Consider the following 19,405-nt stretch of genomic DNA (forward strand, 5'->3'; position numbering starts at 1 on the left):
CAGGGTCCTCACTCCTATAGTTTGATTCATTTCTTTGTCACATTGTAACGTCTCATATTGTCTGTTCATGTGTCCTCTGATTTGTAAAGTGCTACGCAATATGTTGCCGCTATATGAATAAAGTTTATTATTATTATTAGTATTATTAAGGCTGGGGCACAACGGGCTGAATTTGCCTGCAGCGGAAATGCCGCAGGAAAAATTGTGGCGTTTTACAGTACTTGCAAAGTGGGTGGGATTCATGCGAATCCTATGCCCACTTTGCAGAAAAAAACGCAGCGCAGACACGCTGCAATTTCCAAAACTGTTGCGGTTTTGAAAATTGCAGCATGTCAATTATATCTACGGAAATGCTGGCGGCTTTCCCGTAGATATAATGGTAAGAGGAAGTCTGCAGAGGAAAACTCTGTGAACTTTCTCTTCAAAACGTTGCGGGAAGAACCGCAATACATTCACACCCCGTGGGGCCTTAGCCTAAGGGTTTGAAACACTGAGGGGAAAATAAGAGGGATAAGCTGCAAGCAATCACATAGAACATCGAGGACAGGACATACCCCTGTTTCCCCGAAAATAATACATCCCCCAAAAGTAAGGCATGGGGGGAGGTTTTGTTAAATTGCCTAATATAAGGCACCCCCCGAAAATAAGACATCCCCAAAAACACTGCAGCCGGCAGAACACTGTGCACGATGTTCCGTGTGCACAGGTATGCCGGCTGCTGCCTCTACTGTGATACCACTGTTCCTGCTGCTGTAAGCTCATCCCACAGCAGCCGGAACAGTGGTATCACAGCAGAGGAGGCAGCCAGCTTTCCTGTGCACACGGAGCACAGCGTTCAGCCGGCTGCAATGCCCACTAAGTGAGGCTCTCCGGCACAACCGCCGGAAGACTCGCTAATCTCTACTAAGCCTCGCCAACCATTTCCACCACCGTGACCAACAGCAGCACCAGCGCTGCTATGAGGATGGGGAAGGTAACTAACATACCCTCCCCCCTCCACCACCTCTTGCACCACCTACAACCGGTAGTCATGCCGGCACTCCGTTAAGGAAGCGCCGGCATGACTACCGATTGTCCCCCGCTCCAGCCGCTCCATAAGACACCCCCCGAAAATAAGACAGGTCATATATTTCGGAAGATAATTTAATATAAGACACTGTCTTATTTTCGGGGAAACAGGGTACCAACACAACCCAGAGGCACAAAAGACAAACACTTAAAGCAATAGCACTGTGGGATGCTGCACACATGCACAGTACAGACGGTCCTTGGTGTTATGAGACAACTACCATGTGCTTGTTGCTCTTAAAATACTAATTTGCATATTAAGAATAAAAACCAGTTCCCGGGAATGGAGGCAGCAGTCTGAATGGGAGAAGCATTTTATGTAGGGGAGAGTTGGCTATATAACCCGGCTGCTATATAGCCCGGCGGCTCCATTTGAATGGGTGAGAAAGCTGTCCGGCCGTGAGCGGCAGTGAGCGTTTTGCGCTCTCCGCCGCGAAACCGGGTTTTATAATCCGGACACAGAGTCGGACATGCAGTACTCTGTGTCCGGATTAAAAAATCCGGTTTCGCGGCGGAGAGCCTAAAACGCTCACCGCCGCTCACGGCCGGACCCGGTCTATGGTTTCCGTCTTCTGCCATGCAGAAGACGGAAACCATAGAATGGAGACATGAACGCAGGTGTGAACCTAGCGTAAGACTGCAAAGGTCATGTGAAACCGTTCTTCAGCCAGGAGCAGTGTCAGGAGCAGTGTCAGGAGCAGTGTCAGGAGTCCTTTCTGCACATTCGATGTGATATTCACCCCTGTCAGTAATATGGCAGTAAGATGACTCTGGTTGTGGGCACTGTATGTGGACGACAGTCCTTGTCGGGGCACGAACCACTGTGGAGTCCTTCGGATAGAACTTGCCGGAATCTTCCTAACCCTCGGTTCTTCCGGGACTCTTCTAGCTTTCCTCTCATTGGATAAGTTGTAAACCATGTAGGTCGTCAGAAAAAAAGGCGTAGGTCATTTACTTTAGTAAAGGTCGCGAAGCTCGGCGCTGCTATAGGTTGTTTGTCCCTTCCTGCTTCCCCTAGCTAGTGACACGGCTTCAACATGGCGGAAATACGGAAACTTTAATGGATTTAGCAAAAGGGCTGTAAGTGCAGCCGAGCTCCGTGCGGCAGCGGCAGGCGCCGGTGAGTCAGGCTGAGCCCCGGTACATGTAATGCTGGTTCCCCGCAGCCTGTGGTTTATACCCGGCAGGGCACTTGACGCCCGGCGGGCACTGTTGGGACCTGTAGTTATACTGGACATTGCAGACATTGCTTCCCGGCACTAGTGCACCAGGCAGCTCATGCAGGGTGGCCTATTGTCTATGTAGCCTTACTGGCTGTTATTGTATAGCATTAGTCCATTGTCTTCAGTGTATAGCCCTCATTATTACACATATATGCATTCTCTATAGGAGGTTCTGATCTAGATGGTGGCGGGTGTAGCTATATAGGAATATTACCATCTGACATCCACATCCTATGCTTATTAATGGAATGGACAAGTATCCAGCTTCATCTTATCTATGGACTGGCTTCCCACAGGGCAGATCTACTGCTGATATTCTTTACAGAAAATCATCAGTACTTCTCATTCCACCATGACAAAGCTCGCCTGAAGTGGAGGGTATTTTGCAGCAGAATCCGGAAACGACGGCCCGTATGCACTGTCTATTTTATTTTTTATTTATTTATTTTTTTGTAGCTGCATTTGGATGAGATTTGGTCACATTTCTGACACTTTGCTTCTACTGTACATCACAGCAGATTTGCCACCAGGTAGTCTGACAGTTATTCATCTGCTTGTAAGTCTTACAATATCATAGTGTATGGCCGTCTCCTCATATGGAGTAAACGCTGCAGAAAAAAACGTGGCGTTTACAGTCAACATGTAGTGGATGAGATTCTAGCGAATCCCATCCCCAAACAGCAGTAAAATACGCACAAGGGACGCATGGTTATTTTCAAAATTGTCACGGTTTTAGAAATCACAACATATCAATTAAACCTACGGAAATGCTAGCGGGTTCCCTATAGGTATTGAAGCCAAAGTACGCAGAAGAAACCTCTGCAAACTTTCTGTGAAAAGCGCTGTGCAAAAACCGTAATACACTGCTGCCACGATTTTCCCGCAACACTTTTTTTTGCTGCAGGACGCTACGTGGGGCCTAAAATTTACATTTGCATTGAAGTCTCCATGGGAGACTGTGCTGCAGATTCAGTATAAAACCAACTGACCTCATTATAGTTTATGGGGTCCGCAGGTAATCACTATTTTTTAGCAGAGGGGCTCTACATCTTTCAGGTCCCCTTTCGAACCCAAACAACGGTGAGACAAACACTAGTGTGAACCTAACATAAGAGTAAGGACATACAAACAAGTTTGCTCATACAGTTTGTGGAGCAATAAAAACCTAAAAAACAAAAAAACATACCTGTTCCCAGGTGCTCCGACGGCCTCCCAGTGCAGTCTGGTCCTTCTGCTCGGCTGTCTTCTTTTGCCAGAAGTACTTGCCAGCTGTGCTTCCTAGTTTACTTTCTTAAGGCCTCTGATTGGCCTCAGCAATCATGTGTGGCAGGGTCTTCCACTGCAGAACCAGACCGCACTGGGAGACTCTGGAGCACTGGCTATAGGCGAGTATGGTTTTTTGTTTTTATTTTTTTTTTTCACCTCCTCTGACCTAATTAAGAAAATGTATCCTGGACAACCTCTTTAAATTGACAGTTACAGATATTTAAAAAAAAAAAAAAATGATGCGAAAAGCATATAACGTCACCCTAAGGCTAGGTTCACATGGTGCAAAATGGAAAGAAATTTCTCTTAATTTTACGCTGCCTTAATCGACCTCGGTGTCGCAGGCATCAGCATTCCGACTCCTGAGCCACAGAATCCACAGCAAGATTGAGCATGAGGCTGATTTTTTTTTTTTTTTTTTGTGCAGCAGATTCCTACGTGTTCAGTTACATGGATTGAGCTGCCCACATGGGTGAACACTACTTCGTTCAGCCTGGGGAAATAGGTGTGGGATCCTGTGAATGTATCATGTGTCCAAGAGTCTAATGCCCCTTGAGCACCACAAGATGTTTTATTTGTTCATGTTCATCAATGTAATCAATTTACGTGAGAACTTAAATCATTCTTCTAGTTGTCTGAGGGTTCTTCTAATTTATAAAATAGCTTTCACACAGACACAAATGGTGTGTAGATATTATTTCTGAGAGCCAAAAGGAGAGCACCTTCATGAATTTAAGCAGTCACACGATGCCAAGAGGGTGGTGGTCACCAGTCAGTGCAAAGGGATGTACTTGAATATTCAGTTACCCTTAAAGGGGTTGCCCAGGAATTAGTTGTTTTTTTTTATCTGGAGGTCACGGAAGGTGGGGAGAAAAAAAACCAAGACATACTTGCCTGTCCCTGATACTCTGGTGTCCAATGCCGCTGCCCTCAGCAGTGCAGCGAGGACTTTTGCCAGGACAACTCCTGGGGCTCTGCTGGACCAGACAGTGGCTTGGAATACTGGAGCACCATTTTTTTTCACCTTCCCTGGCCTCCAGGAAAAAACTGTAATTCCTTGATACCCCTTTAATGAAGATAATACAGATAATACAGTGATGGGTTGTACACAATAGAAATTTAGCTCAGGAAGTATTGCAGATCAGAAGTTTGACCAGCTGGTAACTACAAAAATCTTCTAGAAGAAATCTACTGGCTATAACTTGAAATAGAAACATATTATAGGGTGAACAATTTATAGTGTTAACCAATTACTTTCTCTGTGTAGCAACACTTCAATCCACAAACTGCTGTAACCAAGAACCGCATTTTCATACCTTTCAATATAGTAGGAATTAGCAGTATATGCTGTTGGTGCTAGCAGGGTTGTGTTGCAAATGTTTGTGCTTGTATATCAACTATATCAACTGCAGCCCTGGCAACCACTATCTACATATATTGTTCATGTTCTTTGGCAGTGTGTGCTTTCCATTTATGATGGAGTTGAAAGTTTCGCTTACCAACTCGGCAGCTCTCGAGAGGATTTCCATCAATACATATTGCAGTGCCAGAGTCTTGAAGAAAGAACTTATTTACACGTCAGTGAATTTCATCAGTGATTATAATCCAAAACCAGGAGCTGGTCAAATACACAGAGCAGGTACAAATCTTTCTGTTATATCTTACCTCTGTACAGTCTCCATCTCTGGTTTTGGCTTAGAAGCATTGATGCAGATCAGTGATCAAACACATGAAATGTGTAAAGCCTAAATTGGACTTATTAGGTCTTTGGTACTGCCTAATAGGGTTATACATGTAAAGGCATCTGACCCCTACTACCTTGATTGCAGGTTTTGCGATACTTCCAGGAGGGAGCTTCTTCCCTTCAAAACCCCTTAGATGCCGCAGTCGGTATTGGCCACAGAATATAAGTATTGGTGGTTTGCATAATTCTTTTGCAACGCACTATCCTCTGGCAGTAGGCAAACGCAATGTATCAGATTGCCTGGAATGTTCCTTTTAGGCCCTATGCACAAAGGGCAATCCAGACAGTTCATACATTCATTGACCATTTTTCATTGTGATTTATGATGCCGGGAGTCCCTGCCTTTTCACAGCTCTACTGTCTCCTCTCCTGTGTTCACTGCTACTTACTTGTACTATGGAGGCTAGGAGACCAGATCATTATAATATTAAAGCCAGCCCCATAGTACAGGTAACTATCGTGAAGACAGAAGAGGAGGTGAAATGTGGGGAGCCGGTTATGATTTTGTGACCCATGGACGGATACAACCTGGAAACCTGTGGTTTGTTTGTTTATTTTAAGAGGACCTTTCACCTCCTGGGGCACATGCGGTGTAATACAGTGCTAGAAATCCGACTGTGCTGAATTCAGTGTACTATCGGCTTTCCCGTTCTGTGCTCCCGGTGAAGAGCTATCGGTGCCGATACCGTAGCTCTTCGCTGTCAGAAGGAAGTTCTGTCGGCTTTCTAGTGGTATATAAAACTGCATGTGCCCCAGGAGGTGAAAGGTCCTCTAAATAAATAATAGAGCCTTGAAGAACCCCTTTAACAATCTGTGTGAAATCTTTTAATTGTGTAGACTGTTAACATCTAGAAGATGGGCTGCTAGAACTACTGTATAAATTATATTTAAGGAGCCTGTTTCTTTCATACACTGAATCATCATTATAAATCATCAGAAAGGAAGCTAATAATAGCCTTCATGTACTAAACTGTCATAGTACAGAAATAAATAAGTTGGAATCATGTAACTGGAAGGAAATGGCAAAACAGAAGTTCAAGCAGTGTCTAGATCATTGGCTGAAGACAATAATTTGTTCCTTCCTGTCTCTTTCCCTGTTATGCTCTATATCACGGGTAGGCAACCATTTTTGTTTGGCGCGCTGATTTAAATTAAGAAATCAAAGATGAGGTACTCAGAGTGCTGGTCAATAATTGTAAGGCTGACGACCCCTATACTAAAGTCATATACCACAAACTGACAGAAGTGCTGCCACCTGATGCCTTTACTGCTATTTCCTGGGACGCACCTGTACTTTCCCATTAGAAGCAATGAAAGTACATGTGCAGCCCCCAATTAGTGGTAAATGTATATGTCCACCGTATGGCAGCATCCTTATAGTGGAAACACACTATGTATCTGGAAGCAGTTATATTCTTAGGCCACTGGAACTTTTTTTACTTTGATGTAAAACTTCTGTCACATGGTGTGTTTTTGCACAAAATAAATGCCTGGGTATTATGTCCAGTAGACATAGCGGCCCCTGTACACAGTAGGATGCACCATAGGGGTCCCTGCACATGGTCAGATGCCCGATAGGGACCCCTGCACATGGTCAGATGCCCGATAGGGGCCCCTGTACATGGTAGGATGCCCCATAGGGGTCCCTGAACACGGTAGGATGCCCCATAGGGGCCCCTGCACACGGTAGGATGCCCCATAGGGGCCCCTGCACACGGTAGGATGCACCATAGGGCATATTCCAATTTTCGTCACTCACTAGCTATTATAATAAGCAGAGGGCAAAGAGAGGTGACAAACATAAAAATGTTACTTTCATTCCATGCATTTTGCAGCGGCTCTGTTCTCTTCAGTGCTTCTGACTGATGTCAGTGGCCGCTGACTGGGTCTCGGGGGTCACGTCAGTGTCATTATGCTGCGGAAAGGTGAATGACATTTTTTATGTTTGTCACCTCTCTTGGCCCTCTGCTCATTATATTCTGAGGTCTGAAGAGACCCCACAATATAATAATAGCAGGGCGTGTTTGGTGCAATCGAAACAGCTGGGCAAGGACTCAGGCTGCCTGTGCCAGAGAAATAAGCTTCGCGTACCCCTCTTGGCATGCATTCTGGGGGTTGGCAACCCCTGCTGCATATGGAATTGTCAGACTATAAAAAGGAGGCAATGCATGGGATGTGTGCTAATATGCAAGTAAGAACCAGGCCGAGCATTATAGTATGATAATACAAATGTATTTTCAGGAGACGCATGACGTAATACGAGTCAAGAAGGAACTGTGTATAGAATTTAGAAGCAGTGCTAGCACTTAATAATGAAAATCCAATCCCCAGGTTCATTTAGCTCAGTATAGATGTGTATAACAAAAACCAAACAAAAGGACTAGAACAAGGATGAAATTGGTATGGATTTCAATATAACCATATAAACTTTGCCATGAGGCTGAAAAATACCACACAATATAATAAATTGAAAAGCTTTGTTATCATGCTTAATATCTACATATTGGACAATGTGTTTTCTAGTATTGCTTAAGTCTTTGCTCTTGCTATATTTTCCTTTGAGATATAAACTTGCCTTAGATTCTTTGTCATTTATACATGCTTTATTACTTTCCATACCACTGTATATGATGTAACTGGCTATGTCGTCTGTCCCCCCTTATGTGTATCTGTTAATGGTTTCATATTTATCTGGTCTAATAAATTATCAATTTCTTATTACATTGTATGGTGTGTTTCAGCCTGATGGCAAAGTTTATATCAGTATAGATGTGACTGTTAACCTATTTCTAACCTATTTTTCAGTAGTTGTATATTACTGTACCATACTGTAAGGCCACACATATGCGACCTTGTACAACGTGGCTTTTCTACAGATTTCATTCTTTGCATTTTGTAAAATCTGTGTCTTAAAATATTTTGCAGATGAAAATCGCAGAATGGCCTCAAATTTGGGTACTAAAAAATCCACTATGTATATAAATGGGTTTTTGAAAATCCTGTACTCTTATATTGTAGTGTGTTTTGGTGATCTATACAAGAGCTGTATATGCCCTAATAAGAATCTATTAATGTATATGTGGAATACAGCAGCCATTCAGAATAGGCAGGTAGGAGGGAAGGAGCAGCAACCATACAGAATAGGCAGATCAGCAGGCTAGAGGGTTGTTTCTGTTATCTCAGAATTGGACCTTGATAAAGATATATATATAGTATCTGAAATATAAAAAAGCATCCGTTTTTGTATGCTGACTGATATTCTGTGTTATCAGGTTAGCTATTCTAATTCTTGCTTCTCTTTTCTTTTTCTTTGTAGGCTGCTTGGTGAGATGATAGAAATCAGATACAGAAATCTGCAAACTGGATGTTCTCTAAGAAAACTCAACACTTCAGGCTCCCTGAAAAAGACACTACCCACCCGTTTACATGTGTAGGTCACTCCGTTACTGTGTTAGTCACTGTTTGCATGCAGCAATGACTCGACTGGAAGAGGCAAACAGAGAGGTCAACATGCATTCTTCAGTACGATATCTGGGTTACTTAGCCAGGCTAAGCCTGCTAGTGGCCATATGTATGGGCCTTTATGTTAGGTGGGAACAGACAGCTGATGCCTTGATATTGGTGATCTTTATACTGGGTCTGTTCATCCTTGGGATTGCAAGTATCCTCTACTACTATTTTTCCATGGAGGCTGCCAGTCTCAGTCTTTCCAATCTTTGGTTTGGATTTTTACTTGGTCTCCTTTGTTTTATTGACAACTCAAAATTCAAGTATGACGTAAAAGAAGAGGCTACAAAGTATCTGCTTGTTTCTGCCATCAGCATAAGAGCAATGTGTGCTTTAGTGGAGAGAATCTGTGGATACATTCGCCATTGTCCTACATTGCTGACATCTGGGGAATTTTTGGAATTAGTTGGATTCTCTATAGCTAGTACCATTATGCTGGTTCAGAAGTCCATCAGCATCATCTTTCTGGTCACTGCATTTGCTTTGATTATTATTGACTTGCGAATGAAATCCTTCCTGGCACTTCCAAATCTGGGGACTTTTGCTGTCCTTACGCCCCTGTTGTTTTTCCCATCATTGAAGATCCCAGTCAATCCGTATGCATTGTCCTGCTTTTTTTGCTGCATCATCAGTGAACCACTTCTTGATGTCTATTTCAGTGGTCTATCAGTCATTGAACGATGGAAGCCATATCTCTATCGGGGCAGACTGTGCAGAAGATTTTCTGTCATATCCGTTGGATTAATTGAAGTGGTCTTTTTTGTACTTGCTGCCTTTAAACTAAGTGACTTGAAACGTTGGTATTTTGTCATTCCAGGTTTCTCTATCTTTGGTATTTTTTGGTTAATTTGCCATATTATATTTTTAATTACCCTGTGGGGTTTTCACACAAAGCTAAGTGATTGCCATAAAGTGTATTACACACACAGATCAGATAATAGCTTAGACAGAGTCATGGCATCCAAAGGAATGAGACATTTTTGCCTAATTTCTGAACGTTTAGTGTTCTTCAGCCTCCTAGCCACAGCGATTTTAGGGGCTGCTTCTTGGCAGGTGAGTTCATTACTGATATATAAATTCTTATAAAACTTTGTTTTTTTTTTTCTGTAACTTGTATGCGGTGTAAAATATCTAGATTGCTACAGAATATTCACTCAATGCATCTAGTACGGTAGTATCCTAATATAACTTACATTAGGGCATATTTATTTGATAAGTTATTAATCACTAATCTATTGAGATACAATCCTGTAGGTTCACAAATGGCATAACTGTTATTGATTTTGCCCCAACACAACAAGGTACAGTATAGTGTAGAGCTGGGCGATTCATCGAAAATAACTCAAACCAAATATTAACCAGGATAACCAATGTGACTTTATTTCAGGTCTGTTATTACGATAAATATTATCTTGATTATTCTTACGTACAATAATCTTTAACAAAAAAAAGCAGTTTTTCCGCAACATGTGGCCTTAGCCTTAGGCCCCATATTGTGGAAACACAGATTTTTTTGTTGCGATTTTTTTTTTTTTTTTTTTTTTTTTTTTTGAGCCAAAGCCAGGACTAGATTGAGCAGAAGTTAGAAGTATAAAAAACTTTCTATATATTTCTGATTCCATTTGTAGCTATTCTTGGCTTTGACTCAAAAAACAGCAACAAGATCTGCAAGAAAAAAAAGCTGCGTTTCCACAACATGGGGCCTTAGGCTAAGGCCCCACGGGCTGTATCCGTAGCACTAAAGCTCTGAGGGAAGAACCACTGTGTGAACGCACTGCGGTTCTTTCCGCAGCGCTTTCAACAGAAAGTTCAGTTTTCCTCCGCGGACTTTCTGTTACAATTATATCTATGGGAAAGCCGTCGGCGTTTCCGTAGATATAATTGACATGCTGCGATTTTCAAAACTGCAACGGTTTTAAAAATCGCAGTGTGTCCGCACTGAATTTTTTTTTCTGCAAAGTGGGCATGGGATTCGCATTAAAGGTTTTTTCCAGGATAAAATTATTGATGTCTTGTACTAAGGAAATGTCATCAATACCGGGTTGTTGGGGTCCAACCACCAACACACTGATCAGCTGTTATACTCAGTAGCTGATACACCAAAAATGGAGCAGGAAGAAGACAGCTATGTTCTCCATGTAGAGGCCAGGTCAGGAACTACAGATAAGTGGGGACTCAGTTAAGGCACTACAGAGAGAAACAAAGTTGGCAGCTTCCTGTTCCATTCTCTGTGTATCAGCTGCTGAGAACAGCATACGGATGTAGGTGGTGGCAGGTTTCAGACCTCTACAGATCTGATCTTAGTGATATATCTTCAGGATAGCTCATCAGTATTTTTAACCTAGACAGTCCATTTAGGCTCAGACCCCACATTGTGGAAAAGCTGCTTTTTTTTTTTTTTTTTTTTTTCCTTGTGGGTTTTGCTGTGGTTTATAAAGCTAAACCCCGGAGTGGCTGCAGAAGGAATGGAAAATTTAAATAAAACATTTGCACTTTCTTCTGAATTCACTCCTTTAGATAAAAAATAAAACACAGAAAAAAATTAGCAACATACAAAGCAGCTTTTCCACATCATGGGACCTTAGCGTTAAAGTGGTTGTCCATGGAAATATGGACAATTTGTTTCATTTTCAAATGGGGACAGTGAAAAAAAATTCATACTCTCCTTTCTACTGTGTTCCGATGCCTCCCAGCGCGGTCAGTTCTTCTCGATCCAGTGTGGATGTGTGACAGAAGTCCCAGATACACATGACTGCTGAGGCCAATTAGCAGCCTCAGCAAAGGGCATGCAATGTCACTAGATGCCGGTGCAGAAGTACTGGACCGCGCTCAGAGGACACCAGAGCAGCAGGGATAGGGGAGTATGATTGGTTGTATTTTATTTTTTTCACCATCTCTCCCAACATATTTAAAAAAAAAAAAAAAAGCTAGACAACTTCTTTTAGGACTGCTTTGGTACATTTTATGGATGTTCACCTTTTATCTTAATTAATATTATAAATGTGAAAGTTTGTGAGTTTGTGTGTGTTTGGATGTTCGGATGTTTGTTCCTCAATCACGCAAAACCCGCTCGACCGATTTGGCTGAAATTTTCCACAATCATAGTCACTACACCCGATTGCGCAATAGGCTACTTTTCGTCACAATAGCGCACATACGTTTGTGCCAGGACCCCCACAAAACCCAAACTCACACCACCATCTCTGCAATCTCACACACTTTGGACCATAGCAAGCCACAAAATTCATATTGCCCTCTACAGCTTAGCCCCTAACCCCACACAATCACATATACATATACTTTGCCACTTTGCCCCTCACCTTAACGATACTCCAGGAGGCGCTCTATAACGCTCCGGAGCAGCCAAGTTTGCCGACCCCCACCGCTCTGACAATCCGCGACACCGCCCACCCATGCCAATACCCCTAGCCGGTCTAATAAATGCAAAAAAAAAAGTTTAAAAAAAAGTAAAAAAAAAAATATAAAAACAAATAAAAAGGATTACAAATTCTAATCATCCCCCTTTCCCTAGAACACATATAAAAGTAGTTAAAAACTGTGAAATACATACATGTTAGGTATCCCTGCGTCCGAAATCGCCTGCTCTACAAAGCTATACAAATGTTTTTCCTGTTCAGTAAATGCCGTAGCGGGAAAAATGGTCAAAAGTGCCAAACCACCGTTTTTTCACTGTTTTGATTCTGATACAAATTTGCATAAAAAGTGATCAACGTAACATTCCCTGAAAATGGTAGAAGTACAAAGTACACCCGGTCCCGTAGAAAAAGACGCCATATACATCCCCGTACACGCACGTATAAAAAAGTTATGCCTGTCGGAATATGACGACTTTTCAAAAAAAAATTTTTTAACATAGTTTTGGATTTTTTTGAGGGGTCAAAATGTCAATAAAACCATATAAATTTGGTATCCCCAGAATTGTAACGAAACACAGAATACAGGGGACATGTCATTTTGATTGCACAGTGAACGCCGTAAAACCAAAGCCCGTAAGAAAGTCGCAGAAATGCATTTTTTCTTCAAATCCACCCCATTCTGAATTTTTTCCCTGCTTCCCAGTACATTATATAGAATAAATAATGGTGGCATCAGGAAGAAAAATTTGTCCCAGAAAAATTAAGACCTCATATGACTCTGGGAGCAGAGAAATAAAAAAGTTATGGGGTTTAGAAGGAAGGGAGTCAAAAACGAAAAACCAAAATCAAAAAATGCCATCGGCGGGAAAGGGTTAACTTCAAATACTTCTGTCCCAAAGTCACTATGTAAAGTTTCTCACAACACCATATATATAGCAGCTCAAATACAAAATAACTTCAACACAAAAGTCTCACATACTCTCTGAATTAGAGCAAAAACAAGATACACAGTTACATTTCATATCCCATACCCTATACACACTACAAAAACCTTACCAGCGCCTGTATATACCCACTGCTACAATCACCGCAGACGAAGTCGCGGGTACCAGCTAGTAGTTACCGTATTTTTCGGACTATAAGACGCACCGGACCATAAGACGCACTAAGGTTTTAGAGGAGGAAAATAGGGAAAAAAAAATTTTAAGGAAAAAAAAATTGGTGAAATATTTAATAACCTAATAATATAATATTTCACCAATGTAAATAGAACCGGGGGCTTTCGGACACAGGGATACCAAATGTGTATGTGTTTCACAGTAATGTTTTTGTTTTATATGTATTCTAGGGATATGGGGGTGATTTGAACATATCTATCTAATCTATCTGTCTGTCTGTCTGTCTTTCTGTCTATCTATCTATCTATCTATCTATCTATCTATCTATCTATCTAATCTCATCCATGGATGGAAAGAGACACCCTGCAGTGAAGCTATGTAAGAAGAGAAAAAGGGGCGGGCCAGACGGGTGAAGGAGGTGTGGTTTTCTAAGCAAACTTGAAACCACGCCTCTTTCACCCGTCTGGTTCGTCCCTCCTTCACTGCCTCTCAGATCTGGCTCCTGCAATGATGCCACACAGGCAGGGAAGTAGGGGCGGGTCAGACGGGTGAAGGAGGCGTGGTTTCAAGCTTGCCGAGAAAACCACGCCTCCTCCTCCCGTTTGGCCCGCCCCTCCTTCCCTGTCTGTGTGGCATCATTGCAGGAGCCAGATCTGAGAGGTAGTGAAGGAGGGGCGGGCCAGACGGGAGAAGGAGGCGTGGTTTTCTCGGCAAGCTTGAAACCATGCTTCCTTCACCTGTCTGGCCCGCCCTTACTTCCCTGCCTCTCATATCTCGCTCCTGCAAACATGCGACACAGACAGGGAAGGAGGGGCAGACCAGGCAGGCACCGTGCTGCTCTCCTTTTGATTCTCACAGACGGGAAACAGACGCTGCACACGCTGCATTCGGACTATAAGACACACACACATTTTCCTCCCATATTGGGAGGAAAAAAAGTGCGTCTTATAGTCCGAAAAATACGGTAAATAATATTGTTCTGACTCTTCAGCTTCAGAATCGTGTACATCCTGATGTTCTGTTTGGAGCGTTGATGGTTTTTGTTTTTACATTTCTTTACTTGATTTTGTTCCATTTTTACCTTTATCTTTATATTATAGCCTTCCAATGGGATCTTTATGAGCATGTTTCTGATTGTGCTGCCCCTCGAGTCTATGGCACATGGGCTATTCCATGAACTTGGCAGCTGTTTGGGAGGAACCTGTGTTGGTTATGCTGTTGTAATACCCACTAATTTTTGCAGGTATGTTGTTTTTGGTCACAAACTAGTTCTGTGCAAGAACATAAAACCTTTGGTAGCTTTTTATGTAGGGTCTCCAATAACTTAAAAAAAAAAAAAAAACACGATGGGGAAGATTAATTAAGATTTACATCAGTGTGTCACAAATTGGACAAGCAAATGGGGCGATATGGCACCACCATTTTTCATATTCATTTACCTCACAATATAAACCTTCCTAGAAAAAACAAGAAAACATGTTGACAACATACAAAACTATGCTACATGCCTTGCTGACATGATCTGCTTAATAAGCAAAACATGTTAATCTTTTCTATGAACTCCATTATAATATGATATTTGTTTTCTGTATATTGACATTGTCCTTTTGTTCTTTCTGGAAATCAGCCCAAATGGACAGCCCATGTTACTTCCACCTGAACATGTTCAGGAGCTAAACCTGAGATCAACTGGAATGCTAAATTCTATTCAGAGGTTTTTTGCCTCCCACATGATAGAGACTTATGGATGTGACTACTCTACAAGTGGGCTTACACTTGACACCTTACACACAAAATTGAAGTCTTTTCTGGAGTTAAGAACAGCAGATGGTCCCAGACATGATACCTACATAATCTACTATAGTGGACACTCCCACAGCTCTGGAGAATGGGCCTTGGCAGGTAGGTTTCAAGACTAGTGTAATGAAAGAAATGAGTATATAATGTGCATGAGATTATGCATGCATACATTTTAAAGAATGATTCCGTTTTTACCATACAGGGTAGAGATGCTAAGATATTTGGGCTTAAGAAAGCAAGAAAAAAAAAATTTGGTTCAGCAGATGGACACATATTACTCCACATTCTTAGAACACAAAAGCTTTTTAACAACTTTGATTTTCTGTGAGTGTTTGTGACATAATACATTTTATAATATACATAAAGGGGTTGGCCACTTTCAGATCAATATTGAGAGACAAATGTTATGGTTTGTATAATAAAAAGATATACAATTTTCCAATATACTTTCTGTACCAATTCCACACGGTTTTCTAGATCTGCTTGCTGTCATTCATTCTGTTACTTCTAGAGGATAAAACTCTGACCATGGTCATGTGATTTACGGTCCATGGTCATGTGATGTATACACAGTAATCAGACATCTGCCTGGTAATCAGCTGTGCACCTGTGTGCTCATCACATGACCATGGACTGTAAATCACATGACCATGGTCAGACTTTTATCTCCTGGAAGTAACAGAATGAATAACAGAAAGCAGAGATCTAGAAAACCGTGAGGAATTGGTACAGAAAGTATATTGGAAAATTGTATATCTTTTTAGTGTACAAACAATAACATTTGTCTCTTAATATTGGCCAACCTGTTTAATAGTTTTGTCACCTTTAGAACGATTTTAGCTTTGTCCCCTATTTATTTCTCCTGCTTTCCTATTGGCAGCAGAAATTCTCTTACCGTTTCTCATGATTTTATGGGTGGGTGTGTCATATGAAAGATGAGATTCTCAACTTTTGTATGCCACCGAGATCACAGTTCTATGTGTATTATTTCTGTAGATATCACCAATTAAAAATACAGCCAGGATATGAGAGCTGTGTAGTAAAAAGCAAAGCACGTATGACATCAGAACTGTTCTTTGTTTTACAATGCATGAGATATAACTGGTAGCCTCAGCTTACCTGAAGTTATACAGAGGTTCGCTTGTCTGTATTCTAATGACAAGCAGTGACAGGATTTCTGCTAACAATCGAGAAATAAGGGACAGCTAGTTGAGATCAGTGCAGTATTTCAAGGAAAAGAGGCAAAATCTGTTTAAAGTATATAATGAAGTGTATTAATGTCACAAATGTTAGCAGGGAATCAGTTTTGAGTTTAAACCCAAAAAAGTTGTGAAGCTGTGTAAAATGTAAGTAAATCAAGAATGCACTGATTTGAAGAGCACATAACCATATTTTATAATATTTGCATCACTGTTTACTTTTTGCTATAGCAAGAAAAAGCGCAAAACAAAAATCAAACTACCCCCCCCCCCCAACTTAGTTTAAAAGAAAATAAATAAATTAAAAATTTTATTTGCATACTATATTAAATTCACTGTTCTATTTGCAATGTAATGCCCTGAAAGAAAGGAGATGAGAAGCCGGGAACAGGAACAGAAAATTGAGAATGTTAAACCTTTAGATTGTTCTCTGAAAAGGAGATAAAGGAGTAATATTAATACATTTTTCTCAGTCTCTCTGGGAGGATAGAGGATGGGAAGAGGATGTGGTGTATATAGATAAGTATAATACATTTCATTAGAATAAATATGATTGCTTTGCAAATAAAGAATCTTTCTAGATGTAATGTAAAAAATGTACCGGTAATAACATTGATATTAAAGGTGGACCTTAAATTTCACTAAATCCTAAAGGATCTGACCTGTTAGCTAATTTCTTTATTTTGTACCACGCATTCAGGTGGTGAGACTTTACGCTTTGAGACTCTCTTGGAGTGGTGGAGAGAGAAGAACAGCACCTACTGCTCTCGTCTTATGATTGTATTGGATACAGAATTCTCACAGCCCTGGGTTAAGGAGGTGCGAAAAGTGAATGATCAATATATAGCCGTTCAAGGAGCCGAAATGGCAAGAATAGTAGACATTGAAGAGGCTGACCCGCCACAGCTAGGTGATTTTACCAAGGAATGGGTGGAGTTCAACTGCAACCCTGAGCATAACATAAGCTGGTCTGAGAAAGGACGCACCATTAAAGCATTATATGGTGTGTCCAAACACTGGAGCGACTACACCTTGCATTTACCAACAGGGAATGATGTGACTAAGCACTGGATGATTTATTTTCCTCGTGTTACTTACCCTCTTGTCCACCTAGCTAACTGGTGCGGAGCGCTCAATATTTTCTGGGTATGTAAAGCTTGTTTCAAGTGTTTAAAGAGATTAAAAATGAATTGGTTTCTCCCAGCAGTGCTTGACACAGGCCAAGGCTTCAAGCTGGTCAGGTCCTAAGCACCCTCAATAACAAATATTGTATTATTATGTATTTACATATAAATATATATGTAAATAAATATATTTAGTTATATCAGTACATGTATAGATATATTTTTTTCACCTTTGCTGTTCCAGCAGTGCACTGCTTTGTTACATCTGTCTTAATAGATACATGTATCTTCTCAATGCAGATTTTTTTATATGTTGAACTTTGTTACTGAAATATAGTGTGTATGTGTATTCTGTATCTGTGTGCGTATTCAAACATGTATCCATAATGTATTTTGTATGTAGGGTTTGGGTTTTTATTGTATCCGATGCTCTGAATTATTCTGAGATCACTCTAGCTGTACTATAAATAATGGTTTTGTAATATTCAGGATGGGACAGTTTCTATTGAATGTCATCGATTTCAATTGTAAGTTTGACAAAAGGTCTGTTGTATATAGAAAACTAATTTATTCCAAAGGACGAACCATTCAGTCAGGTTATTAAAACCTAGACTGCAAGTATTGCCATGACTTACATATGTTAGTTGGGCCCTTCACAGGGGCCATTGCCTGGTTGGTGGGGTCTGACCACTTATTTCAGTTTCTGAATACAGTGTTCTGTTGTTGTTTTTAGTAGTCTGATAGAGATGAACAGGTAACCCCTCGTTCACATCTGCATTGGTATTGCATCCGGGGGAGTCTGCATGGGGACCCCTCCGAACGGAATAACAAACGCAATTGCAGGTGGTGTGCATTAAAAGCACATGGATTCCATAGACTATAATGGGGTCCATGTGCTTGCTCCCAGATCTCCGCACAGAACATGTGGACAGAAAAGTAGTTCACAATCTACTTTCCTGTCCACATGATTCGTGCGGGCAGCGCGTGGCAAGCACACGGACCCCATTATAGTCTATGGGGATCCGTATGCTTTTACTGCAAAGCGCTTGCAATTGCGTTTGTTATTCCGTTCGGAGGGTCCCATACAGACTCCCTGAATGCAGATGTGAACGAAGGGTAAGCTGAACATGTCCGCTGCCTCTCCCATCAGGTATTTAGCAGTTATCCTGTGCATGGGTGAGGAGTTTAAAACTTTGTACAACCCCTTTAAAGATCAGTATACATTTAAACATTTGTAACTCTCATGTACATAGGATATATAAATAGAATTTTTTCAAAATGTATTTTTTAACATTTTGAGCAGACTTGCAGACAACAACAAAACCCTGCATGCATCCTGCGCCTGCCTCTGTGCTTTCACTACCCCCCTGCTATCTGTAGGATCGTAACATTAAGGGGTACAGAGAGTGAAGTAAAGTGCAACTGGTCCAAAAACGATGAGTTTATGGAAGCTCACTGCAACCATGTCAAGATGTATTCTGCATACAAATGCTTATTAAAAAAAAAAACAACAATTGTTTACATGGAAGTTCCTGTAGTTATCTTGTAAGAAATGGCTAAAACTGAATGGAAAAATAACACCGTGCATTATCTTGTTTTTATATAGAGTAGGTGGAAATGTTTTGTAAAATGTTTTGCTTATGATGTTTGATTTAATGATGCAATACATGGTACTGTTTAACTTTTCTTTTTATATGAGAAAAGTATTGCCAGAATGTATTTTTGACATTGTAATACAGTGGCCCCTCAAATTACAGTATTGTTTCTGGGATGACTGTTGTAAGATGGAACCACTGTAATTTCAGGAAAAAAATAAATCCAGAAAACTAGTTCCAAAGACCCCAAAATGTCAGCAACATTACAACTTTAAAGTGAAAGAAAAATCATCAGATATCTACCATTACAGTCACAATGGTCAGAAGGGCCTGCTCTAAGCTTTAAGTCTCTTTCTATGATGGTAAGAGGGTGTTCACACTCTC

General features: G+C 41.1%; 1 protein-coding gene across 2 annotated transcripts; it reads left to right on the top strand.

Moving 5' to 3' along the window:
- Window positions 1-2,088: 2,088 nt before the first annotated feature.
- Window positions 2,089-18,350, top strand: TMEM168 (transmembrane protein 168). 2 transcript variants are annotated; one of them, XM_075274193.1, is made up of 5 exons: window positions 2,089-2,188; window positions 8,618-9,861; window positions 14,404-14,546; window positions 14,931-15,205; window positions 17,003-18,350. In XM_075274193.1, exons 2-5 carry the CDS (start codon window positions 8,728-8,730, stop codon window positions 17,548-17,550), a joined length of 2,100 nt encoding a protein of 699 aa, XP_075130294.1. In that variant the 5' UTR covers window positions 2,089-2,188; window positions 8,618-8,727; the 3' UTR covers window positions 17,551-18,350. The 2 variants fall into 2 exon arrangements, with proteins under 2 accessions (XP_075130294.1, XP_075130295.1); XM_075274194.1 differs by lacking the exon at window positions 2,089-2,188 and adding an exon at window positions 5,154-5,196.
- Window positions 18,351-19,405: the final 1,055 nt, after the last annotated feature.

The sequence above is a fragment of the Leptodactylus fuscus genome, chromosome 5 (assembly GCF_031893055.1).
Source record: "Leptodactylus fuscus isolate aLepFus1 chromosome 5, aLepFus1.hap2, whole genome shotgun sequence".
In the NCBI taxonomy this organism is placed as follows: Eukaryota; Metazoa; Chordata; class Amphibia; order Anura; family Leptodactylidae; genus Leptodactylus; species Leptodactylus fuscus.